The sequence below is a fragment of the Sphaeramia orbicularis genome, chromosome 19, assembly GCF_902148855.1.
Source record: "Sphaeramia orbicularis chromosome 19, fSphaOr1.1, whole genome shotgun sequence".
NCBI lineage: Eukaryota > Metazoa > Chordata > Actinopteri > Kurtiformes > Apogonidae > Sphaeramia > Sphaeramia orbicularis.
Genome location: NC_043975.1, coordinates 17,070,636 through 17,098,600, shown reverse-complemented (window position 1 = coordinate 17,098,600; position 27,965 = coordinate 17,070,636). Strand labels below are relative to the sequence as shown.

The window sequence follows — 27,965 nt, the reverse complement described above, 5'->3', positions numbered from 1 at the left end:
GCATTCTAACAGTCAACACATTAGCAAGTCGATTTTTACATCAACATTAAATAATATTTGTTTGTTTGTTGCATCTTATGTCTTTTGTCTTATAGAGCCTTTTAGCATCTTTCAGGTCATTGTTTTTCTTTGCAGCTCATAATTTCATTATTTTTTTTTTGCTTTATTTTCACCACTCATCATTTTCAGAGCCTAGCTACTTAAATAAGCCAGACATTTCCCTCAGGAATTAATGACCGGGCCAAAAGGAAAGTGAATATTAAACTTACATTACAGCTGGTCAGAAATACAACTCTGCTGGAATCTGCTGGAGGCGTAAACAGCTAATTAGATGCTAACACATTCAATATAACAGCTTTATATGGTGATGATACCAAAATGCTGCTTTTTCAAGTGAGCAAAAAATCTATTAATGCACTATTTATTGTATTAGACGCCACTTTGAGAAGGTTTTCAGCTTTTGTTTTTCAATGCAAGACCATGTCACTGCATATAATGATGCTGTTTACCCTGAACTCGGCTTTTAATGCAGCACTTTGCATCATTATGCATTTAAAATAAGCTTAAAAAGTTGGTTATAAGTATACATAGAAATAACAAAAAAGCTGTTTTCCACTTTGCTACCTGTGATTTACTGAAGTTAAGCTCAGTCAAACACCAAACTTCTGAGATCAGACATTTAAAACTAGGGATGCACCGATACCGATACCAGTATTGAGTCTGATACTCAGCATGTTTACTTGTACTCGTAAAAGTACTCAAATACAACCGTACTGATACCAATTATGGCAGTGTGACATTCACAGTTAAGTGCAGCAGGTACGCAGCAGAGGAATAATGTCAGAAGTGTGGAGATTTTTCAAAATAAACGACGGTGATTAAAGTAACGCTGACTGCAAATTATGTTACAGACACAGACAGATACAGATGGAGCGTTCTGTCCATCCTCTGCGTACATTCCATCTGTTTTCCAGGTGCTGGTGGACAGTGTTGGGACTAACGCGTTATTAAGTAACTACGTTATTTTTGTGGAAACGAGCACTATAACTAATTAGTTTGTCAAAATCAGGAACGCGTTTATCATTACTGCGCTTTAAACAGGCTCGTTAGTCGTTACTTCGCGTGCCTAACTCAGGACTACAATTTCCGTGGTGGACGTGAAGCGCATGTGACGCAGCGACGTGCAAGTGAATGAATGAAAACAACCATGGTGACAGTCGATGAAAGTCCAGGCGTGGGATTTCTCTCATGGAAATATGCACATTATTTTTCCTTTCTGTCGGTAAAACACAAGAGGAATTTTGTGGTGACCTGTAATGTCTGTGGAGGTTCGGAAACTCTATCCACATCAAAGATTAGCAATTCTAATCTGATGAAACATCTTCAGAAACAACACACATCTACCAAGCTAGTCGAAAAAGACCCTGAAGGTAACGCAGGTGATGCTAGCTCTGCTGACGCTAAAGGACGGACCACTCCAGCTAAACAACGAAAGCTTGATTTTACAAAGCCTGTTGCACAGTCTATCACCTGGACACAGCTGCACAGACGGATTACCAGGTATGTTGTGGAGGACATGCAACCTGTCTCAATGGTTGAGTCCCCTGGTTTCAGAGAACTGGTTAGCGGCCCCAGAGAACTGGGGGCGGCCATGGCTCAGATGGTAGAGTGGGTCATCCAATAACCAAAGGGTTGGTGGTTCGAATCCTGCTCTGGTCCATGTGCTGTTGTGTCCTTGGGCAAGACACTTCACCCTCCTTGCCTCCAGTGCTGCTACTCACACTGGTGTATGAATGCGTGTGAATGTCCAGTGGTGGTCGGAGGGGCCGTAGGCGCAAATTGGCAGCCATGTTTCCGTCAGTCTGCCCCAGGACAACTGTGGCTACAAATGTAGTTTACCACCACCAGAGGGAGAATGTGAGAGTGAATGAATAATGGATCCACTGTGTGCGCTTTGAGTATGCGTTCATAGAAAAGCGTTATATAAATCTAATCCATTATTATTATTATTAGCAAACTACCTGTGCGAGGGGGAGTTGATGCTGCACCAGCACCATGCAGAAAGATGTTTTCCCGTTACCTGCACCAAGAATATACTGACATGGAGTCAGAGCTCAAAAAGACATTTGATGAGTTAGAACATGTCTCCACAACAGCAGACATTTGGACTGCGCATTTAGAGTAAAAAAAAAAAAAAAAAAGTCACTTTGCCTAGTAACTAGTTACCTTGAAAGTAATGAGTAACTTAAATAGTTACTTTTGAGTACTTTTGAGTACTTTTGAGTTACTTTTGTAAGAAGTGACTAGTAACTGTAACTAAGTTACTAATTTAAAGTAACTTGCCCAACACTGCTCGCAGATACGTACCCAGACAGAGAATACCACCGGGAACCGTGGAGGTAGCGGATCTGTTCAAAGAGCGACTGTGTGAGTTAGATTTATGACAACTACCCTCATCAATATCAACATCAACATTAGTATCTACATTAACGTGACCTCTGTGGTCTCCATGTTTACTATTACTAACTTTCTTCTTCTCAAAAAACTTTACTTTTCTTTGTGGTATTCGATATTCGTGTTATTCAACCAGTATGATTAGATGGTAAGAGCAGCGCCCCCGATGGATTGATTGAGAAACGCTAATTCCAACGCATTAAATGTCAGTAGCAGCACTTTGTTACAGTCAGACTAATGACAACGACAACTAGAAAAGCACCTGCACAATCATTTGTTCCTTGTGCCAGTATCAACATTTCCTGAAAATTTCATGAAAATCCGTCCATAACTTTTTGCGTTATCTTGCTAACAGACAGACAGACAAACAAACAGACAGACAAACCCCGATGAAAACATAACCTCCACAATTACACTTGGCGGAGGAAATAAAACACATTTTCAAAAGTAACTAAGAACTGTAATGGTATTATTAAGTACTCATATCGGTACTCGTTATCGGCAAGTAATCAAATGTAAGTACTTGTACTGGCATTGGTGCATCCTTACTTAAAACCAAGCGACCTGTGATCTGCTCAAGTTATTTTTCATCCCATCCTGCCCTACCGAGTCTGTCTTTCCTTTGTGTTGTCATCTTTAGGTGTAGCTCCGCAGTGTGTTCAGCCCACGCCGCACCTGGTAGACATTATATTACAGGGGTGGGAGATGTCCAAACAGAGCAGCAGAGGCCAGCTGGCTCTGTGCGCTCCATCCGCTTCCATGTAATGTATGATCCTACCTCTGTCAGTTGGATCTTATTAAAGCCGACGCTGATGCTCAGTGTGAAGCTCAGCCAAAGTGAGATAAATGTGGAGTCACGGTGAAAGATGAAAAGGATCACGTGTTGTTGTTCAAACGGACTCTTGGGAATGTTCGTTCATTTACTGCTGGAGTTTACAAAATGACAGCTGTCCTAAATTGGTCCAAGTCACTGCAGTGTTCCATTCTTTAAGGACTTTTCTTAATGAAAATATCCTTGTTTATTCAACTCCTTGGCAGCGCAAATCATCTACAGCCTAAACTGGTATTGAAAATCCAACCAGCATGGAAAACAGTGGGATAATAACGGCTGTGGCTGTTGTACACCCTGGGCCTGGATGTCTTAAAAACCTGTAAAACCTCTCATATTTAGGTAGGAATCAAAGACACCCATCAGTTTGTGGACGCCAGACTGAAAAGATAAGACAGTGAAGCTTTGGAAGAGCAAGGAGTGAAACTGGTGGCACTAATAGTAACTTTATCACAGTGCCATATGTAATGTACACACAGATTAAGGCTAGCTGCCCTGATAAGATAAGGTAAGGTAAGGTTAGCTAAGATAAGTTAAGGTATGATAAGATCAGGTTAGCTAAGGTATGATAAAGTAAGATAAGATAAGGGTTGGTATGATAAGAAAAGATAAGGTTAGCCAAGATAAGGTAAGGTATGATAAGATTAGGTAAGGTATGATAAGAAAAGGCAAGATATGATAAGATAAGGTTAGCTAAGGTAAGGTACGATAAGGTAAGATAAGGTTACGTAAGGTAAGAGAAGATAAGGTATGATAAGGTAAGGTATGATAAGATAAGATAAGATAAGATAAGATAAGATAAGGTTAGCTAAGATAAGTTAAGATAAGATTAGCTAAGGTAAGGTATGATAAGATAAGATTAGGTAAGGTATGATAAGATAAGGTTAGCTAAGATAAGTTAAGGTATGATGAGATAAGGTAAGATAAGGTTAGCTAAGATAAGTTAAGGTAAGATAAGGTTAGCTAAGGTAAGGTATGATAAGGTAAGGTATGATAAGAATAGGCAAGATAAGATAAGATAAGATAAGATAAGGTATGATAAGACACGATAGGGTTAGCTAAGGTAAGGTATGATAAGGTAAGATAAGAAAAGATGAGGTTAGCTAAGGTAAAATAAGATTAGGCAAGGTAAGATAAGGTATGATAAGGTAAGGTATGATAAGATAAGATACGATAAGATAAGGTTAGCTAAGGTAAGGTATGATAAGGTAAGGTAAGGTTACCTAAGGTAAGATAAAATAAGGTATGATAAGATAAGATAAGATAAGGTTAGCTAAGATAAGTTAAGGTAAGACAAGGTTATCTAAGGTAAGGTATGATAAGATAAGGTTAGCTAAGGTAAGGGATGATTAGATAAGGTTAGCTAAGGTAAGGTATGATAAAGTAAGATAAGGTAAGGTATGATAAGATAAGGTTAGCTAAGGTATGTTAAGGTATGGTATGATAAGATAACATAAGACTTTATTTATCACACCGTGGGTGTTAAACAAAGTAAGTGCAGAAAAAAAGACGGCTAGAAAAACAACAAATGAGTGAAAAAGGAAAATGTAAAGCAAAAAAATTAAGAAATGTGGTATTTATGTAAATATTTATATACAGTTATAGAGTCTGATGGCTTTGTTTAGGAATGACCTGCAGAATCCCTCCTTCTAACATTAGGGAGCAAATTAGCTACAAAATTACTGCTACTATTTAGCATGTTGCTAAGCTATGCTAACATCTGCACAACAGTGACCTGACAGCTGTGATAGTGTCCGTTCTGAATCATGAACAATGTAGAGCTGCCTCTGAGTAAAGCCACACTCTGACAGACCCTGTAGTTGAACCCCACTGCAAACAGACATGCCCCCCCCCCAACCTGTCACTCAAACTGGTCTCACTGTTCACACATGTGAGCTTTAACCACAAATCAGTGAAATTACCCAAAAGTAGTCGCAGTAGCTCCATTCGTTCGGTTTCAGCAGCTGTTGCTCCACCAAACTCACGGGCGATGGGAAGGTCACACAGTTAATCTAAGAAAGAGAAAAAAGCATCAGTGATGTCAGTTCAGCTTCATGACACACAACCTACTGTCGTTGCTACTGTACCCACACACACACACACACACACACACGTATGGTTTCACATTAGCACATGTCGCTGGTATTCAAGGTAGTTTCCACTCTGTTGCTCTGGCAACGCTCATCTTGACACATCAAACCAGTGAGGTTTTGAGAATGTTTTCAGCCAAACAGGGCTGCACCACTGGGGAAAATGTGAATGTCTATTAGTGTTTTTCATTTTATTATTAATTGTACATTATATCCTCCTGAGACCCAGTAAGTAAAAGTTTTGGCTTTGTCGTAAAATGGATTTCTTTTTATTAGATTTATGGAAAAAGTGACCATTTGGCTTTTTTTACATTAAATCACAGTCTTTATTTGAAACAGCATAATGCAAGAGTTATTTCAGATACTTTTTTAAAATTATTATTTAAAAAAAAATAAATAAATGGAATGTCCTTTGCAGTGGACAGGGTTTCTTTCTTTCTTTTTTTTTTTTTTTTTTTTCAAATAAACCTCCTTAAAGGTGCCATATGTAGGACTGTGGCCAAAACTGGTACTGCAGTCACATTCAAAATACTGTAGAACCTGGTATCCCCTCTGCCTCCCCCCAGACTAGCAGTTGCCGGATCCAGCATGAGCGTCTACTACCAGTGTTTCCACTAATCCTTGCCACCACACCATAAATTTCATACAAAAAAATCATTACCAGACTTATTCTACATAAGTATAATATACAATAGGCCAGGACAAACGTCCCACCCACTCAAATGAAAGTTTCCAAAGATTCAGGAGGTAGGGAAAAGGTAAATTAGCCTTAAGCTTCACTTTTACTTCACTTTTACTTTAGTACATGCGGCACGGACCATACCCCCCATAGTACTATAAGTAGGACAGAAACTGGCCGCCCCCCTACCCGCCTGCCCCCCGCCCTTTCAGATTGCACACCGCTACACGAAGAGACTAATTCCACAGGAAACACTGTACTACAAGGAGCTACCATGGCAAGCGACAAGTCCTACACCGGTACCCGGTCTCTTCACTGGGCCCGGGGCAGAGAGAAGAGACCGCAGCCCGGCCCCAGCTCTCAGTGGCTCAGTGCACAGCCCCACTACTTCCTGAACTTCAGGTGGGTCCTTTATTTCCTGTCTTTCATTATTGGACACACTGATTAATCCAGGTGTGCCTAATTAATCAGTAGTCACAACAAGAAGTAGCAGACACACCTGGATTAATCAGTGTGTCCAATAATGAAAGACAGGAAATAAAGGACCCACCTGAAGTTCAGGAAGTAGTGGGGCTGTGCATAGAGTCCATTCTTCTCTGCTTTCAGTCGTCTCCATGTTTCTAAATCATCTCCTATACATATCCTTGTTTTGTTTCTCACTTTGTCATGATGTATTTGGGAATAATAAGAGACCTTTTAGGTTTAGTAACGTCAGACATTTATGATCAGAAATGTTCCAGCTGCAGCTCAGTGGGAACTGGCAACCTGGATGCCCAAACACTACTGACAGATAGGTGATGGATGGAGCATCAGACCAAAACACAAAATGATAACATAAACATTATTTCGGGACTGACACTTAGCTTTTCAAATGCAAATATTCTGGCTGGACTACTACTGTCAATGATATTAGTATTTGAAATGAACATGATTCTTTAATGTCTGGTGATAGTCAAGGCCATTTTATGATTACTTGGCCCATAGTTCCTACATTCAGCACCTTTAAGCTTAAGCACTGCTGAGTCTCCAGAGTCTATAGCACTGCGACTGCTTGCGTTGATGCAGTAGACCTCTCAGATAATACAAACCGGCACAATGAGATTACAGAGGGTGTGATTTTGAGATGATTCAAAAATAATTAATCATGCTGCCTTCCAATCGACCCCGGCTTGTTTATTCACTTTTCTTTATTGCTGCTGTCAAGGGACGGCATTGTCAAAACGCAGCATCCGTAGCTCTCAGCGTTTTTGGGATTCATCGTTCAACTTCAACGCTGGCCCGCTGCAAATAGTGAAATGGATCGCAGAGATTGGCTTTAATTACTTTGGTGCAGTTAATTCTGTGTGTGTCCCGGCAGCAGTGCTGTTGGATGTGCTGGTTGAAGGCCTCCCTGCTGTGAACTGCACTGTTCTGCTGTAAAGGTCTGCATGTCGCTCTAGCATTCTCTATGTTCAGCAGTGTGGTGGGGTTTTTTATTTGACAGAGGATGATTCTTTATCACATGACTGCACCGCTCTTTGTCTCAACAGTACTTTTTTTTTTTTTAGCAGCGTTCACACATACAAATGAAATGCTTTTGAAATCACTTGTTTTTGAGTTCAACTTGTGCAAGGTCACGATATGACAATTCATCACTTCCAGATTTAGAAGAACAAAGACTCTGGTTTTTACTGTGAAAAAGGCAAAACTTGCAAATTCTTCACCTGCCAAATTTCATTTTTCATGATTAAAGAAGCAAAGAAAACTAAAGTAAAACTAAAGAGAAAAACAGAAACAAGTATTGTGAAGAAAATAATGAAAAAGGCACAACAAAGAGACACAGACAGCAGGTTTAGCGGAGACTTCGGGCCAAACAAAAGGGGCTTTATCTTCTTTCACATTCATTCCAATTAACCTCCAGAGGTAAACAGCCACCAGCCAGGATGTACTGCTTCTATTTAAAAACACAGCCGTCGAAAGCCAAAGCCTCGCCTTTCACAGCAAATCGTCAAATATGGCTTCGCAGATGACTTTTACAGAACCAATATTCTGATTGAAATGACAGGAGGAAGGAGGAGAAAAAAAAAAGGCCTCTAATTCAACTTTATCTTGGCTTATGAAGCTTATAATTTGTGTGAGGGAATGGCTTCCTATTTAATCACCGCTGAGGTCCTGAGGTTGACAGCTAGAAGGGCTTCCGACTGACCCTCGATTCCTCCGGTAATGATGGGAGGCCAGGCTACTTCAGGCGCTGCGATGAAGGCTTAGTTGGTTTGCAGTAACACACAAACACACACTAAGTCCTGCACTTTCTCTCCTGACCTTTTACTGACCACGATCAGTTAAGAATCGCCCAATCCGTCCCCTTAAACAGCCACTGTCCACTTATAAATCAATGCTTGGGGTCAACATGTCTGTACACACATCACCTATTAAAATGTCCTGGAAGAGGAAGCCTTTCTTTAACAGGATTCCAGTAAAGGATGATTTTTGGCGAGTTTTTCCATCAATTGATTCGATCTGAGGACATGGGGTGTATTATATTATACAGATTGCAAAGCCATTTGATATTTGGCTATATAAATAAACTGCAATGAACTGAAACAATCATGAATATCAGTGTTGGACAATGATTCAGGTCTGTTTTTTATCCCTACGTTTTCTCATTAAAGTTACACATAATACAGAATGAAGCTGCTGTGGAATTTGTCGAGATATGTGTCCTAGACTTATCAAGGTAAGATAAGACTTTACTGATGAATTGCAATGTTTATAGCAGGAAAATATAGAAAAAACTAGTGGTGCCACTGCCAGGCACAACAAACCCCGCCCCTAGCACGTATTGTAGCTTATTATGGCATCTATTCAGGTGATGTCAGCATATCAGTTGCCTCTACATATGTGCCAAGTTTGAAGTAAATTGAATCTAAAGTCATCTGATATTTGGCTGTATGAATACACTGCAATAAATTGAAATGATCATCAATATCAGTTTTGGGCAATGATTCTGGTCTGTTTTTCATCCCTACGTTTTCTCATTAAAGTTACACATACTAATACAGAATGAAGCTGCCTCGGAATTTGTCGAGATATGTGTCCTAGACTTATCAAGATAAGATAAGATAAGACTTTACTGGTGAATTGCATTGTTTATAGCAGCAAAATATAAATATTAAAAAAAAAAAAAACAGGTGGTTACAGGCACAACAAACCCCGCCCCTCGCATGTATTGTAGCTTATTTTGGCATGGATCCAGCTGATGTCAGCATATCAGTTGCCTCTATATATGTGCCAAGTTTGAACTAAATTGAATCAAAAATCATTTGATATTTGGCTATATAAATAAACTGCTATAAATTGAAACAATCATGAATATCAGTTTTGGGCAATGGTTCAGGTGTGTTTTTCATCCCTACGTCAGAATGAAGCTGCCCTGGAATTTGTCGCGATATGTGTCCTAGACCTATTAAGATAAGATAAGATAAGACAAGACTTTATTGGTGAATTGCAATGTTTATAGCAGCAAAATATAGAAAAAACAAGTGGTGCCAGGCACAACAAACCCCACCCCTCACACATATTGTAGCTTATTTTGGCATGGATCCAGCTGATGTCATCATGTCTATGTGTGTGCTGATGTCAGCATATCAATTGCCTCTATATATTAAAAGACCTTGGGACACCTGTAGGAACTGGTAGCACCAACTTTTGAGGCTTGATCAACCTCCATTGCTGCAGAACTGCTTTAAGTTGTTAACCCATTTCTTGTTCGCCTTTTTGTATCATTCTGAAATGTACATTATTTTTCAGTTTTGTTTAACCTTAACTTATTTTTTTTTTTTTTTTTTTTTTTTTACCTCTGGCAGTTCACCACTTACCTTTGTACCATTTCAAGCTGTTCATTGGACTTGAACTGCTTGCATTTCAATACGAAACTGGAAAAATTGTGGTGTTCTAAAACTTTTGACCAGTGGTATATGTCCTAAGTCTGAAGTAAATTGAAACAAAATTGATATTTTTATAGACATGTGAAATTTCACCCATTATAAGAAAATGGGAGAAAAAAAAGATTTAAAAAATTCTTAAAAAATATAAACTTTGACCTACATTTCCCAAAATGTAATGACGTCTATTCTGGGTCACTGGCAATTTATAAACCAAATTTAGTATGAATTCAACCAGTAGTTTTGCTGCTAGAGCGCTAACAAACAAACCAAACCAAAAACAATACCCCTTGCCTCCCCTTCGGAAGGTGGGGTAACAAAGTGCAGATCTGGCAGAACATTCAGGAGTGAAACAGGAACAAGTGTCTGCTATTTATATTACTTTTAAGGACAGTAAAAATCATGACGTTTCTTCATAAAACTACAACTACCTCACACTGTGGCTTCATGTCTACTTGTGCTACATCAACTATAGATGTATGGATTTCTAATCTGAATCATGCTATATATATATATATATATATATATATATATACAAAACAATGGCCAAAAAACAAAACCTCCTATCTGCAAATTTTTAGATTTTGAGTTTTCACATTAAATGGTGAGAACAAGGATGACTCCACATTTTCTGTCTATCTGCAAGATAATCCTGCCCTTTCTTATGACATGAAGGTCACCTGACAACAACAACAAAAATCATACTATAATAAAACTAAACCATCAATCAATCAATTAATCAATCAAATTTTATTTATATAGCGCCAAATCATAACAGAAGTTTTCTCATGACACTTTACATATAGAGTTGGTCAAAACCAGACTCTAAGCCAATTTACAGAAACCCAACAGAATCCTCCAGGATCCACGTTTTTTTTTTGTTTGTTTCCTGAAAAAAGTGATTTTTTCAGATAGGAGGTTTTGTATTTTGGCCATCGATAACGTACATAACCATGAACCACATGGACATTAAATCGTGTTTATAAAGATGGAGCTTCTACATCCTAGCCTTAACTGGCTAACTAGTTTCAGCTAGTTATAACTGAAGCTGTTGCTCTGAAATGAGAAGCCCCTTTTGTCTGTTATTGACGCAATAAGAAAAATATCGATGAAAACTGAGTGAAATCTGCGAAAGGCTTTCACTGTCTATCACTTGAAGTTTCCTGTTGAATGGCATCACCCTGGTTGCTATGGAAGCACATACATGCCCGACATCCCCTCTAAAGCGTGTGATTTTTAATGTGTGGAGTGAGGAGGAAAAAAAAAAGACATCCGGAGATTATAAAAGACTGGATAGAACTCGGTAACGTCGAGAGGCCTGAACGGGACGAGATGACCTGACAACACAGGAGAAATCATCTGGACGCTGGATAGGATGATGTCACTGTGTATGAGTGTACTAGCAACTGAAAACAAGCACCAAACACAAGGAAAAGGCACAATTAAACTGATTTACAGCTGTCATTTTGGAAAGTTGCTGCAGGTAAATGTGTGAAAACATAAAGCTGTATCATCTGTATTATTATTTCCAAACTTGTGGAAGAAAAAAAAAAAAAAATCTCACTGTTGCTTTCATCACTGGACCGCATAGACCCGGGGTTTGTTCATGGTTAGTTAAGAGTTCCCATTAGTTACCCCACTCACCGTGACTGTAGTCTCCTTATTCTGCTTCCTGGTGGGCGACGTTGATCCCGGGCTCTGCTGAGAGAAGAAGGACGCACCGTCAAAACCTCCATCCTCCGTGTCAGACATGACTGCTCGACATACACACTCGCCAAAAAAAACCAAAACAAAAAAAAAAAAACCAAAACACACACACACACGGACGCAGTTGTTTTCCCAGCGAGTGCTGTTTTAGCGACTGTCTGCTTGCTCTCTCTCTCTTTCTATGCTCCTGCTGTTGCTGGTGTGTATGTGTGTTATGTGTGTGTGTTGCTGTGCAGAGTAGGGAGGATAGTTCTGCAGAGCAAAGCAAAGCATGGTCGGCTTTCTCTCTCTTTTGTGTATGCGAGTGTGTATGTGAATGTGTATGTGTGTGATTTCTAACACTTGAGCTTCAAATACAGTCATTTCTAGTGTTTCCAGGATGAAAAGTGGGAGTATATTGAGGTGACGGAAACAGACCGACAGGATAAGAAAGTTCCGAATCGGCTTTTTTTTGCTGCAGAAAAATATAGATACACAAAGGCCAGATTGTGGATGTTCAGTAGCAGAAGTGTGTGGATGTCAAAAAAAAAAAAAAAAAAAGTGTGCAGGAAAAGGGGAGCTGAGGATACAGAGTGAATAAGTGGTGGGTGGATCCTGTAAAACTGCACCCTGACTGCCTGGTTAATTATGATCAAGGGAACAGATACTGTAGGAGGGATTAATCTGCTCTAACTGCCATCAGCCTCTCCATTAATGATGAGCCAGGAGAGGGAAGCAGAATTTGATCCTCTCAATAGAAGAAGGACTGTGTCATCCATCATTACCTTTATTAGCATCATTATTATTAGCGTGATTATTGTACAGTAAATATGGGCATGATATTATCTATGACGTAATACAGTGTAGCGCTGTTTTCTGGGTTTATTTGTGATCTTACATGTATCTCAAAAGAAGCTGCAAATTGAATCAAACCAAAAAGTAAAATTTAAAAAAAAAACCTTAGGGAGTTGATCTTTGATTTTAGATGCAGAACTCTGTGTGAGGCAGTAAACAAACCTAAAATGATCGTAATCCACACTCGCTTACTAGATTTTTCTTGGACAGTTCTTCTCCAGTTGTTCTCTTGTATATTCATGGGTTTAGTTGTTTTAGTTCCATATCAGCCAACACAGTGGACACTTATGCATCATCTCATAAACTACAATTCATACCATTACTGTAACTTTGCAGTTGTTGATTGGTTCTTGAGTGGAAATCAATTGTTAATTGTTATTTTTTGCATATTATCTCCATGAAGTGAGTAATAACTAGTATTAGAATATGTTAAAATGTCAGAAAACATCAGATTAGCTGCATTAAACATGGTTTCATTTGACTGTTTTCATATCACTTTATCATATTGGGTTTTAAATACATGTTTCTTTGCTTCAAGAATAAAATTCATGGTGTAGCTGAGTGGAAATTTTTGTAAATCTATGAAAAAAAAACCTTAATCTCATTGGTTTTTTTCATGCCTAAGGAGGAATAAAAACACTCAAAAAAAAAAAAAACCTCAACTATAAGGTTCTCATAATTCATGCATGAAAGGGTTAAATTTCGCTGCTTATGAGGCCGTCTCTTTACAGCTCAGTTAGGGATGTAACGATATGAAAATTTCATATCATGGTTATTGTGACCAAAATTATCACGGTTATCATTATTATCATGGTATTGTTGAAATTGTGCTCAAAATGTTGAAAAAGTACTAATACACACACTGAAATAATTTAACCAAGTTGTATTAAAATAAATAAATAAATAAAATAAAATAAAATAATCGGCACAATGTACTTTCTGTTGGCCGAAACGTTCAAATATTAACCCTTAGTGGTCTGAGCCTATGTTGGCCGTTTTTCAATACTTTTGATTTTGCCTTTATATACTACATAAACAAATGTTTACTATACCCATGTTTGGTATCTTTGTTTTCAGCACAACTTCTTCTATATCATCTGTCTTTTTTTTTTTCACTTTAACCTACTATAAAAACATAAAAGGGCAAAAAACACAAAAAAATATAAAATCCGATTTGAAAAATGTATATAATGTATTGCATAAATAAGACAAAGATGCTTAACGAACCTTTTGAAAGACTTTAAAAGTGAATTTTGGTTCCAAATATTAGGTATATAAAATTAAAATTGTAATAAATTAAAACTATACTCAAATATTTAACATAAAAGTATATCTTTACATAGGCATTTTCTCCCCTAAAAGTGCAGTAATCAAACATGGTTATCATGATAATTAGAACTGAAACAGTAATACTAACCGTCTGATATTTTACCGCGGTTTATCGTTATATCGGTAATCATTAAATCCCTAAGCTCAGTATAATAATAAGAAAAATCACTTTTCACATGAGTTCTCCTTTGGTTATAGTACCGTTTAGGGCAGGGGGGTCAAACTCATTGTAGTCCAGGGGCCACATTCAGCCCAACTTAACCTCAAGTGGGCCAGACCAAAAAAAATTATAATATAATAACATATAAATAATGACAACTCCTATTTTTTTCTCTTTGTTTTAGTGCAAAAGAAACAAAACAAGAAAATCAAAAACATTAAATTATGAAAATATTTACATTTACAAACTATCCAAACAAAAAAGATGTGAATAACCTGAAAAACTGAAATTTCTTAAGAAAATTAAGTGCAATTTTAACAATATTATGCCTTCACTTATCATTTATACATATGCATTATGGATCAGTTCTACAAAGGCACAAAACATTTAATAACAGGCGGAATATTGTTAAAATTGCACGTAATTTTCTTGAGACATTTCGGGTTATTCTCATTTTATTGATGAAGGATAATTTGTTCATGTAAATATTTTCATCATTTAATGTTATTTTTTGCACTATAACAAGGAGAACATTTTGAAGTTGTCATTATTCATAGGTAGAATTAATTAATTAAGAATTTAATGATTCCGATTCCATTATCGATTTTGCTTATCGATCCGATTCCTTATCGATTCTCATTGGGTGAGGGAATAAAAGAGTACAAACAGGTGTGTTTGCATTAACTGTCTTTTATATTTCCATCTCTGCACAGAAAATATAACATATACAGTATGTACAAATAATAATAACAGATAATGGCCCGGTTCGGGGGGGTGGGGGGTGGGGGCGGCGGCATGCAGTGAAAGTGAAACTTAAGACACTTGACTAATTCCTCTATTGCCGCATTTCCACTACATGAAACCAGTTCCACTCAGCTCGACTTGTCTCCCGTTGTTGTGCACCTCATTTCCTTTCCCCTACCGTCGGAAGCTTGTATTTGGGTACGTTTGTTGCCCGCACCGGAACCAGAACTGCGCCCGCCGTTCACTCTGCCGCTACATTCACAAGTGCCGCTAAGTATCGTATCAAATACGTGACATTCCTGTAAATGATTCACACGCTGTGGACAAATGTTTGAGCCTATGGGAGGGATTCCACCCTTTTGAAGACATGGAAGCTTTGACAGTGTTACAAGTAAGTGGACCTGGTGTCGTCTTTTTAGACCGTTTCTGCCTCAACACCATGTTGACTACGTTCTGACCAAAACAATGAAGTGTACGCGTGATGTCATCGCACATGCGCAACTAAGGCGGAATCGATAAGCAGAATCGTTAAGCAGGCAGGCAAACGATTCCAAGGAATCAAGCTACTGGGAGCCGGTTCTCGATTCCCATCCCTATTCATAGGCATAACATGATATTTTTTCCACATTAAACCAAGGAGAAAATTTGGAGTCATTATTTATAGGTTATTATGTTATTATTTTACTTGAGATCACAATAGTCTGTATGTGGGACCTAAACTAAAACTAGTTCAACACTCTTGGTTGATTATATCTTCGGTGCAATTTTTACGCTATTCAACTTCATCCCACAGGCCAGATTTGGCCCGCGGGCCGCATGTTTGACACCCCTGTTTTAGGGCATATGTAGCAGCAGTTCCATATTGACTTTGTAATTTTTGGACATGTTTTTCAGACGTAGACACAGAAAAAATGTTAACACTTTGAAATAAACGTACAATAATTAAGAATACTTCATATAAGAAGCATTAAGTGACCATTAACATTATCAATCATTTGCTGATATTAGTGAATAATAGAATAATGAGCTTTTTTAAACACATAAAAGTCAGCAGCGCTTGATAGATTTTTAGCATCACTGGGCAAAAATCCCATAATTCCTTTCAGTGTATTGTAATTAAAGACTTCTACTCACTGATTGTGTTTTCAGTCTGTAGATAGTGACTTGTACTTTTTTTAACAGCAGGTGTTTTCAGACAGATAGAGGGTTAAATACAGGATCGAGCTGTCGTCACTGATCGTTGGTGACATTCCGTCAAAAGTGACTTTGATGGGAGTCAGTTGTACTTTGGAATAAAGAAAAGTGATTTTACGTTTCCAGTAAGAGCATGAAACGGTGTCAGCTCATCCATATTCACATTTAGTTGACTGAAGTGATTTGTGCTATGCAACTTTAATGCTTATTACTGTATTAATTAAAGTTAAAAGGATCTGTCTGAACTATTAAACAATCTCACTACTTTATAGACAGTTTTAGTAAAATATTACTCAACTGTGATAACTATAAACTGTGACTGTAAACTCATATTTATTGCTCATCAATATTCATTAAAGTTGGAGTCTTCCTTCTGCAGCTCTCTCATCTCTGTCCAAATAAAAAAATAGGACCAATGGCCCTGTATCTCACATGTTCTCACATGTTCTATCAAGAATCAGTAATAAGTTGAATTTGTGAGGTTGTCAGGTTCTGGCACTATGTTAGAGTCCTGTGGTCTTGATGCAGATCTCCCAGTAGAAGTGGGTGGTATTTTCCCCCTAAGATAACTCAACTAATTAAATGAAAGTCCATATTTAGCTTCCTATCAGTGCTTAATAGTAACTATGTTAATATCTCTAACCATCTCCATGGTATAAGCCAGCACGATATGGCCATTATAAGGAAATTTCTAATACTAAAAAAAAAATCAAAACTGAAAACTGTGAACAAACTTTGTAAACACTGTCCCAAGGAAGCTACATAATACATTTTAAGTTAATCCGACCAATACATATATGACTACTTATCGGTGCTCAGTAATAACCATATCCTCCTGAGACCCAGCAATGCATTTTTGTCTTCTATAGTGGACAAGAGTTTCACAGCTTTACTTTAAAAAAAAAAAAAAAAAAAAGTCCACTGAAAACGACATTATATGTAAATAAATAAATAAAAAACGTATCTGACAGAACTGTTGCAACATGCTGTTTCCAATTAAGGCAATTATTTCATGTAAAATTGTGAAAATGTTTGCTTATTGGGTCTCAGGAGGATATTGATATCGCTAATCATTTCCAAGTTATAAGTCGTCAAAATATGGCCCATTATAAATAAAGGCAATTTTTTTTATATTTCAAAAATCTAAATTTCTCAAAACTGTGAACAAACTTTGTAGACTTTGTCCCAAGGAAGCCATATAATAAATTTGAAATTAATCCGACTAATAGTTTCAGAGATGAAAATTATTGAATTCTTGACATTGGTGACCTTAAATTTGACCCTTCAAGGTCACTCAAGGTCAAAGGTCATGGACCCAAATGAAAGTCCATATTTAACTTCCTGTCAGTACTCAGTTGTAACTATATTGATATCGCTAACCATTTCCATGTTATAAACCATCAATATATGGCCCATTATAAGTAAAGGTAAATTTTTTATATTTCAAAAATTCGTAAAAAATGCAAAAATCTAATTTTCTCAAAACTGTGAACAAACTTAGTAGACATTGTCCCAAAGAAGCTACATATAAAATTTGAAATGAATCTGACCAGTAGTTTTGTCATCTGGTGAGCTAAAAACTAAACATAAATATAGATATAGATGAACCCGACATTGTTTCATGTTGTTTTGGAGAAGTGAAATCACTTTTTCAAGCTTTCACATAAGAATCAAGACTAAATTAGTAGAATCCGACAGAATCTGATCGCTAACTGGTAATTGGAACTATCAGTCACATATCCACCCCTATCACCTGTTCAAAAAGCACCTAGGGTCGGACAAAATCTGGGTCGATTTTCTTCAACCTGAAAACAAAGGGAAACAGTAGATGCAGAAATCTCTCGTCCTCTCAGACCACTTCAATTAAAATACGCTGAAAAAGCTAAAACAAAAACTATTAAGCACAGCAGCTTTAATGTACTTATTGTAATTTCTAAAACTGCATGAAGGCAGAGTAAGGGACCTAGTTAGCCCAGCTATCTGCTTGTTTTCCTCACATTGTAACCCAGTTTCTCCTTTATGGTTAGTTCTTTTTACTCTCATCTGTTCCAGGTCCTTTTGATGCCAGCATGATCAAAATGTGACCTGTCATAGCTGTGTGGATTTACATTTTCAACCTCACTGATGTCACAATCACCATTTCTACCCATTTGTTAAACATGGGTGAGCTCCACAGAGCATTATCGGATTGAAAACCTCCAAGTAAATGATTCCAGATGTCACTGGACACACGAATTATCTGAAGTTGCACTTTAAATAATAACCCTCTTCACACAACATTATGTATTGAATAGGGGTTTGTATTGGCAAGAATCTGGCGATATGATACAAATCACAACATCGACGAATCACGATATGATATATCGTGATATATCATGATACTGTTAACAGCACAATATATTTTTTTTTTTATTATTATTTTAAAGATTATTTCCTGGAAAATTTGAATAACATCAGAAATAAGCAAAAATACTAAACACATTTTTATTTGATCAGAACAGGATCTAATGTTTTATCACAAAACTTTCCTCTGTAAAAACTTAAAGTGCAGGATTTGGATTACATGTGTCTTTACCAATACAAAAAATAAAAAAATAAATGAAAAGATGTTTTACAGACATTACAGTTTAAGATCCTATTAAGAGTTTTTCACTTTTTTTGTCAGGCAGATGGAAAAAAAGTTGATTTTTTTTTACCTTGACATGTTTCGGATACAACCTGTAGCCTTCCTCAGAAGGGTCACTTGATGTTACTGTGACCTGTCATTGTCAGCTGTTTTATCCAGGTTTCCCAGGCAACGGTACGATTATGCCCCCTGCTGCCTGATGTTCCATGGAGGACAGTTTCCCAGGTGTGGGAGGAGGTGTAGGACCCCTCATCCCTGTTCATGGTCCTCTGGACTCGTTTTCTTATTCTATGGCCTCTTTAATCCAGCAGTGGTAATGATGGGATGAGGATGGGAGGGATGGTGGATCCTACACTTCATCACAGTAACATCAAGTGACCCTTCTGAGGAAGGCTACAGGTTGTATCTGAAACATGTCGAGCTAAAAAAATCAACTTTTTTTCCACCTGTCTGAAAAAAAGAAAAATAAATTTTCATAAGTTCAGTAGACAGTATGAACCTCATCAGACTAGTTTAAGATCCTGCTCAAATGTTCATATTCTATTAGTTGTGGGTAGAATGCATAGTGGACAGTCCCTGAATCATCCAGCATCATAACATTATTTGTCTGCAGTCCCAACAAAGGAACTACCATCTGCGTCTTTCAGACAGTAAAAGTGCTTTTAGGATGCTTGAAATAACCATTATTTAACAAAACAGTGCTATCGATTTCAAAAAAACTACATGTATGACCAGCAATATCACAGTACTACTTTTGTAGTGTACAAACAAAGCAAAATGCCCATGTGAATATAGAAATAAAAGAGCTTGATAAAGAAAAAAGAAAAATGAACCTCCACCATCTCTGCATTTGAATAAATACCTAAAAATTTCGATACAGTACTTTTTAATATCGATACAGTACACCCCTAGTATTGAAGCTCTAAGCTGCATTTGTATTGTATTGTGTTTTCTATTAACACTGGGGTGAACCGGTATATCGTAGATCGCAGGTGTCAAACATGCAGCCCGGGAGCCAAATCCGGCTCGCCAAAGGGTCCAATCCAGCCCCTGGGATGAATTTGTGAAATGCAGAAATTACACTGAAGAAATTAACAATCAAGGATGTTAGAATCACTTTAGGTCAATTCAATCTCAAGTGGGTCAGACCAGTAAAATACAATCATAATAACCTAGAAATAATGAAAACTACACATTTTTTTCTTTGTTTTAGTGTGAAAAAAAAGGAAAATTACACAAAAATGTTTACATTTACAGACTAGCCTTTTACAAAAAATGTGAATAACCTGCAATTTGAACAATATTACGCCTTAGTTTATCATTTATTCATATGCATCCCAACTTACAGATCACAGTGGATCTACAAATACACAAAACATGTATTAAGAGGCAGAATACTGGTACAATTCCACATACTTTGTTTTTGTTTATGTTATATTCAAGTACGGTTCGTAGACGTAAGCATTTTCATTACGGAATTTGACTTTTTTTCACTTAAAAACATAGAAAACTAGAAGCACTCGGAGAGCGCAGACCTCCGCCAAGGCTGATAAGTGCCCCCCCCCCCCCCCCCCCCCCCACGCCAAGGAGGTTATGTCTTTGCCAGAGTTTGTTTGTCTGTCTGTCTGTCTGTTTGTCTGTCCGTTAGTGTGCAACATAACTCAAAAAGTTATGGACAAATTTTGATGAAGTTTTCTGGTCTGCGCCCCCCCTGTGGGCCCCCTCACCCCCGATCACCACCAAAATTTAATCATTTCTTCCTTATCCCATTTCCAACAAACCCTGAAAATTTAATCAAAATCTGTCCATAACTTTTTGAGTTATGTTGCACACTAACGGACAGACAAACAGACAAACAGACAGACAAACAAACCCTGGCAAAAACATAACCTCCTTGGCGGAGGTAAAAACTTTGGAGTTGACATTATTTATAAGTTCTTATCCTATTATGTATATTATTTTACTGGTCCAGCCCACTGTATAAAATATCAGGCCGTATGTGGCCCCTGAACTAAAATGAGTTTGACACCCCTGCCTTAGATGAAGAGTTTCAGGAGTTAAAGTGAAGATTCTCATACATCATCGACTCTGCAGCCTCCGTCAGCTCTGCAGGGTTCGGTTTGTTTAAGTCATTGTTTAGGTTTTACGGCCCGCTGTAAAAAGTTTACTGTTTTGGTTCAGTCTCAGTGCTCTCCTCAGCCCTGTTTCAGCAGCAGCAGGCTTGTTTGTGCAGAAAAGGCTGTGATAAAAACAGTGAACACAACCTGCCCCAGCAACAAACGGCAGAAGAAAACAGCAGAGCTTTGGAGAGTCTGCAGCGTTACACCAGACTCGGTTCAGCTCGTACATGAGTCCAGTCCAAGTTGGACGGTTTCATACAAGTCTTATTTTATTGTTTTTTTTTTGGTGACCGTATCCCCTGGCTAACTAAGGCTTTCGTTACTATAGCAACAGTTAGACTAACCAGAGGCACCAAGTGACAAAAAGAGGAAAACATGGGTCATAATCTGTGGTTTGTCATAGTGTAATAATAACACTGTAAATATGAAAGGAGAAGAGGAAACATGAAGTGACTAAGAGACCGTCAGTACCAATGCAACATTATTAACTATTTATTTCACATTAGATTTTAAATATGTACTTAAATATCGTCTAAATATTAAAATTCTTGAGCCATGTTTGAGTGAAACTGAGTTAACTAGTATAAAGAGAAATGATTCCTACTTAACCCTCAAACCCTTGCACACTTATTATGTACATTTCTTTTTTATCATATTGATCATATATTTTCTAGTACATATTGTAGAAATTGCTGTTCTAAATTTGTGTCTTAACAGTGTTTTAATATATATATTTGTTTTTGGGGGTTTTTCAGAGCTATACATATATATATATATATATATTTGTATATTTAGAGCTTTATATATATTTATATATTGTTCTTTTCTGTTGTATTGATAATTCTTTCCTGCTACTTTTTTATTATACTTGAATGGAGTGACTGTCACATCCAATAATTTCCCCCTCCGATTAATAAAGTATTCTGATTCTGAAAGGTCAAACTAAAAATACGTTTTGCTGTAAAATAACTGCTGATCCTCTAAATATGTCAACATGCTTTGTAAAGTCAGGGTAAAGTGGAGTTAATCTGCTTTTTGCCTCATTTGGATCTTCAGAAACTGTCACAAATGTGTATAATCTATGAAAAAAGATCCATGTCACTGTTTGCATTTGTACATTTGCATTGTGAGTTAATGAATATGAATAAATACATTAAAAAAACAGCTATAATAATATTAGATTGAAATGTTTTAAGTTGATTATATGCACTAAACACTCATTTGAAAGCAGAAAACATTGACTCGCTTAAAAAAAACAAAAAAAACAAAAACACTTTCTGGGCCTTATTTTTTAAAATGTGTTTATTATTGTACTAGAAATTTCTGTAAAATTATCTGTTCTCAGACAAAGAAAATATAAAATGTGAACTTTAAAAGAATGGATGAAACTTTGGGTTCACGCCTGAAGTCGACTGATGCTAAATTATAGAAAAATAAAATAAACAGGTGAGAAACAAAGGTCTGAAACACTGCTCTGGACCTTTGAGGGTTGAGATAGTAGAGCAGTAGTCATTTTTTGCCAATACATTTGAACAACATGTCTTGAATATTAAAAGTTTAGAGCTAAGTTCAAATGAAATGAGCCCCAGGCTAAAGATCACAACGATGGAGGGAGAGTAGAAATAAAACAAGCCAGGTTACCAGAAACAACCTCATTCTTGTTATTTATTACTTTTTATGTTGAGATGCTGTTTTATTTATGCATTTTATCTTATTTATCTTATCCTCTACCATTGGAGTTACACTTTAGTTTCATTGTTGATTGCACAGGGACCGTAAAACCCATTCATTCATAAATTAAAATTTCAGTATGTAAAATTCATGCATGTTCATATGATGTATATTATTATGGTCCTCAATTTTTAAGCTAACAGTTGCTAATGCTGCAGATTGTTGCCACTTAGGGATGTAACGATTACCGGTGTAACGATAAACCACAGTAAAATTGCAGACAGTTAGTGTTACTGTTTAAATTCTAATTATCATGACAACCATGTTTGATGACCGCACTTTTAGGGGAAAAAACCCAATGTAAAGCTATGTTTTCATGTCAAATATTTGAGTATAGTTTTATTTTATTACAATTTTGATTTTCTATTCCTAATATTTAGAACCAATATTCACTTTTAAAGTCTTTGAAAAGGTTCGTTAAGCATCTTTGTGTTATTTATGCAATAAAGTATATACATTTTTCAAATTGAATTATATATTTTTTGTGTGTTTTCTGGCCTTTTCTGTTTTTATAGTAGGTTACAGGGTGGGGAAGCAAAATTTACAATGAACATTTAGTTGTTTTTTCTCAGCAGGCACTACGTCAATTGTTTTGAAACCAAACATATATTGATGTCATAATCATACCTAACACTATTATCCATACCTTTTCAGAAACTTTTGCCCATATGAGTAATCAGGAAAGCAAACGTCAGAGTGTGTGATTTGCTGAATGCACTCATCACACCAAAGGAGATTTCAAAAATAGTTGGAGTGTCCATAAAGACTGTTTATAATGGAAAGAAGAGAATGACTATGAGCAAAACTATTACGAGAAAGTCTGGAAGATACTATTAAAGAAGAATGGGAGAAGTTGTCACCCCAATATTTGAGGAACACTTGCGCAAGTTTCAGGAAGCGTGTGAAGGCAGTTATTGAGAAAGAAGGAGGACACATAGAATAAAAATATTTTCTATTATGTAAATTTTCTTGTGGCAAATAAATTGTCATGACTTTCAATAAACTAACTGGTCATACACTGTCTTTCAATCCCTGCCTCAAAATATTGTAAATTTTGCTTCCCCACCCTGTAAAGTGAAAAAATAATAAGACAGATGATGTAGAGGAAGTTGTGCTGAAAAAAAAAGACACCAAACATGGGTATAGTAAACATTTGTTTATATAGTATATAAAGGCAAAATCAAAAATACTGAAAAACGGCCAAAATAGGCTCAGACCACTAAGGGTTAATATTTAAATGTTTCTGCAACAGAAAGTACATTGTGCCTATTATTTTATTTATTTATTTTTTGTTTTATTTTTTTTTTTTTTCCAAAATACAACTTGGTTAAATTATTTCAGTGTGTGTATTAGTACTTTTTGAACATTTTGAGCACAATTTCAACAATACCGTGATAATAATGATAACTGTGATATTTTTGGTCACAATAACCGTGATATGAAATTTTCATATCGTTACATCCCTGTTGCCACTAAAGAGGTGCAGAACCGAGGCATTGACCATCTCTGATATCATTTTAAGTATTTTCAAGGCAAAATCGGCCCATATCCTCTACATGTGAGCAACTGAGCTTAGAAATTAATCCATGAATTAATAGAAATTCAACTTTGGCTTGTGTTTCCTATTTAAACTGTTCCATTTGTTTATTAAAGTGTACAGCTGTGGTCCACCTGTGCAGAGTTTGTCCTAAATTGATGACATATGATAAAAATGACCTAATCTGTCTGGTTTTTGTATCATTTTTTTTACACTTGTGAAGCTGGATAACTCCCATTGTTATTTATTTATTTATTTTTATTACCGCACAGTGGTTTCTCTGCTCTAGGGGAGAAAAGAATGTAGAGTTCAGCATCTCTAACATTAACGTTCAAGGTAAATTTGAGGATTAAATGGGACGAATCTGCTTCACAAAACAGAAACGATACATACAGTGAAATATAGCGTATAAGAAATGACAGGAACATTTTAGTTTGTGAAGGCGACTGGGACAATATTTGCATGTTTTTGGCGTCATTGTCGGTTTTTACAGCACAGTGACATGCAGTTGTCATCTCACTGTGGGATCTGTCCTCACTACCTGTTTTCTACACAGAACTCGGTGCTCATTCAATCCAATCTTTTAGCCCGTGTGTCAAGACGAGGCGTGGAAAGAACAACAGTGAGACAGCCTTACCTGTGGCTCTGTGCTGCTCTTCCTCACCAGACTGTTGTGTGAATGCTCCACATGATGCAAGGGGCTACCACCTGAATGAAATCCATTCACTGGAGAAACAAATGACAGAAAACCATACAAGGAAAGACATTCTATTAGTGCAGATGAACTCGTATGCTCTGATTCTGAAACCCACAACGTCATTATGAATCAAACCATGCCAGTGTTTGAGTCTGTTTTGGCTGTTGTACATTGTAATTTTTGTAAATCTGTGTCCCATAAGAGAAAGTTAACCCTTTAACCCAGTGGCTCCCAACCTTTTTTGGCTCGTGACCCCATTTTTTAAGATCACAAATTTCTGGCGACTCCAGACATTCAAAATGGAGACCTTTTTGTTTTGGATCACGTAATAGTTTGCAACGGTAATACAATTTTACCGCAGCTTATCATTATACCGATAAACGTTACATCCCTATATGCAAGAATGTGCTAATTTTTTTTACAGGTCCATATAACATAGTGCACAGGTGTCAAACATGCGGCCCAGGGGCCAAATCTGGCCCGCCAAAGGTTCCATTATGGGCCGCAGGATAAAAGTGCAAAAATTAACCTGAACAGTCAAGGTTGTCCAAATCATTTTGGTTCAGGTTCCACATACAGACCAATGTGATCTCCAGTAAAAATAACAACATAATAACCCATAAATAATGACAAGTACAAATTTTCTTTGTGAAAAATTATGTGGAAAAAATTTAAGTGAAAAAAAATAACATTACACTGTGAAAATATTAACATTTACAAAACTATTCTTTCACAATAAAATGCAAATAAATACATAAATAAAAACAAAGATGAACAACCTGAAATGTGCAATTTGAACAATATTCTGCCTGTTACTAAATGTTTTGTGCATTTGTGGATCCACTTTGATCTGTAGTTGTGTTAATAATAAGAGATGGAATATTGTAGAAATTGTTCTAATTTTAGTTCTAAACTCCAAAATTTTAACAATATTCTGCCTGTTACCAAATGTTTATGTAACATTGTGTGTAAATGTACATGTATAAATAATAAGTCGAGGCATAATGTTGTTAAAATTGCACACAATTTTCAAATGAAATTTCTTTTTTTTCAGTTTATTCAAATCTTTTTTGCAAAATGTAAATATTTTCATAATTTAATTGGAGGTTTTTTTGTACTAAAACAAAATGAAAAACTTGGATTTGTCATTATTTATAGGTTATAAAGTCATTATGTTACTGGTCTGGCCCGCTTGAGATCAAATTGGGCTGAATATGGCCCCTGAACCAAAATGAGTTTGACAGCCCTGACATAGTGGGAAACACTTCTTTAAAGTGTTTAATACAAGTATATTCCATATGAAGTCTCCATTTATAAGACTTACAATTCAGAGACACATTCATGTCAAGGATATACGTAACACATGGAATAGTTTCCCATTTTTACATTGACTCGACAGAAAATGAAAAGCTCTGATGTGTGCAAGAGTGAGAGTATTTCTTAAGTAGTTGTTTAAGATAGAAATAATACAAATGAATGGGAGCGACGGCCAGATTTTGACCACTTCTAAAGCTGGGAAACATCTCTCAAACCTTCGTGGCTCTGTTTGTCGGCCTGCCTTTAGGATCAGAGCCAAAAAGAAAGACAGAGAAGGCCTTAGTTCTGCAGTTGAAGCTACAGATAAAATTAGTCACAGGAAGTGTATGTGTCTGTGTTTGGTGTGCATGAGTGGGTGCTTTGTGCCACTTTGGAATTTTGGAAGAATTCACAGCCCCGGGGCACGAAGAAGTTGAGGAAGTTGAAACGAAACATAGCTAAGTTGGCAATAGACGCATGTGTAGTACCTGCTGGCAGGGAGTTCTTGTGTCGGAGGGAGGTTTTTGGAGTTCCAGGAGCACTGGAAGGTCTCTCCCACGTCGTCTCTGATGAAGTGTTACGGAAAGAAAAAGGACGAGGTTAGGAAAGCAGCGACAGATACGATATTCTCATTATTGTGTTGACCACAGGAGATCTCTAAGGGCAACAGCAGAAGAAGAAGTGATTCCGTTCTGTGGTGCAAAATTGGCACTTTTTGGAGTCAGCAGTTACATCAGAAATGAGCAACTGAAAAAAAAACACAGACGCGCAGATTATTACAGTACATGTTCAATAACCAAACTGAGATGTTAGCAAATTTCTGTTGCTATTTATGAAACAAGATGAGGTTAGAGTCATTGTTTTCCAGACACAGATGTCAATGATTTCTAATAAACCACTCACTGATGATGTTAGAAAACAGTAAAGGAGTAGCCTAACGTACGTTGAAAGTGTCAAAATAGTCTGTTATTTAGTAATTATCCTCTGTTTTAGGAGTTAATAGGAGTACATTTAGTTTTTTCTAATTCTATTTACAAAAATTACTGTCCATAAAAGCGCTGTTTAACCCTTTCATGCATAGTGCTCACTACAGTGGACAGCTATTCCACAGTTGTTCTCTCGTATATTTATGGATTTTGTTGTTTTACTTGCATATCAACCTACACAGTGGACGTGTATGCACCATCCCATAATACACTGCAATTCATACTATTACTGTAGCTTTCCTGTTCTTGATAAACCTGATCTGCAGTGACATATTTGAGCATAAATCAACTGCTAATTATTATTAGACTGCAATTAACATTTTTGAAAAGAAAAAGATGTTGGGTTTTTTTTGTACATTATCTGAGCGTGTAGTAACTAATATTATACAGGGTGGGGAAGCAAAATTTACAATATTTTGGGGCAGGGATTGAAAGACCGTGTATGACCAGTTAGTTTATTGAAAGTCATGAGAATTTATTTGCCACAAGAAAATTGACATAATAGAAAATGTTTTTATTCTATGTGTCCTCCTTCTTTCTCAATAACTGCCTTCACACGCTTCCTGAAACTTGCGCAAGTGTTCCTCAAATATTCGGGTGACAACTTCTCCCATTCCTCTTTAATAGTATCTTCCAGACTTTCTCGTAATAGTTTTGCTCATAGTCATTCTCTTCTTTCCATTATAAACAGTCTTTATGGACACTCCAACTATTTTTGAAATCTCCTTTGGTGTGACGAGTGCATTCAGCAAATCACACACTCTTTGACGTTTGCTTTCCTGATTACTCATATGGGCAAAAGTTTCTGAAAAGGTATGGATAATAGTGTTAGGTATGATTATGACATCAATATATGTTTGGTTTCAAAACAATTGACGTAGTGCCTGCTGAGAAAAAACAACTAAATGTTCATTGTAAATTTTGCTTCCCCACCCTGTAGTATGTTAAAATGTGAGAAAACATCAGATTAGCAGCATTAAAAATGTTTTAGTTCATAGTTTTCACACAGTTTGTTGCTTCAAAAATGAA

The 27,965-nt window shown here is 36.8% G+C and overlaps 1 protein-coding gene across 2 annotated transcripts in view; it reads right to left on the bottom strand.

The window, feature by feature from the left end:
• The window catches only part of gas7b (growth arrest-specific 7b), a 186,272-nt gene that overhangs the window by 75,335 nt on the left and 82,972 nt on the right, over positions 1–27,965 (bottom strand). Inside the window, exons 3-6 of one of the 2 annotated variants that reach the window (XM_030122641.1) lie at positions 26,439–26,516; positions 24,595–24,683; positions 11,620–11,676; positions 5,206–5,295 (exon numbers count right to left, since the gene is read on the bottom strand). In XM_030122641.1, the coding sequence (XP_029978501.1) occupies positions 5,206–5,295; positions 11,620–11,676; positions 24,595–24,683; positions 26,439–26,516 (314 nt within the window). The remainder of the gene's footprint in view (positions 1–5,205; positions 5,296–11,619; positions 11,677–24,594; positions 24,684–26,438; positions 26,517–27,965) is intronic. The other variant, XM_030122642.1, reaches the window with a different exon arrangement.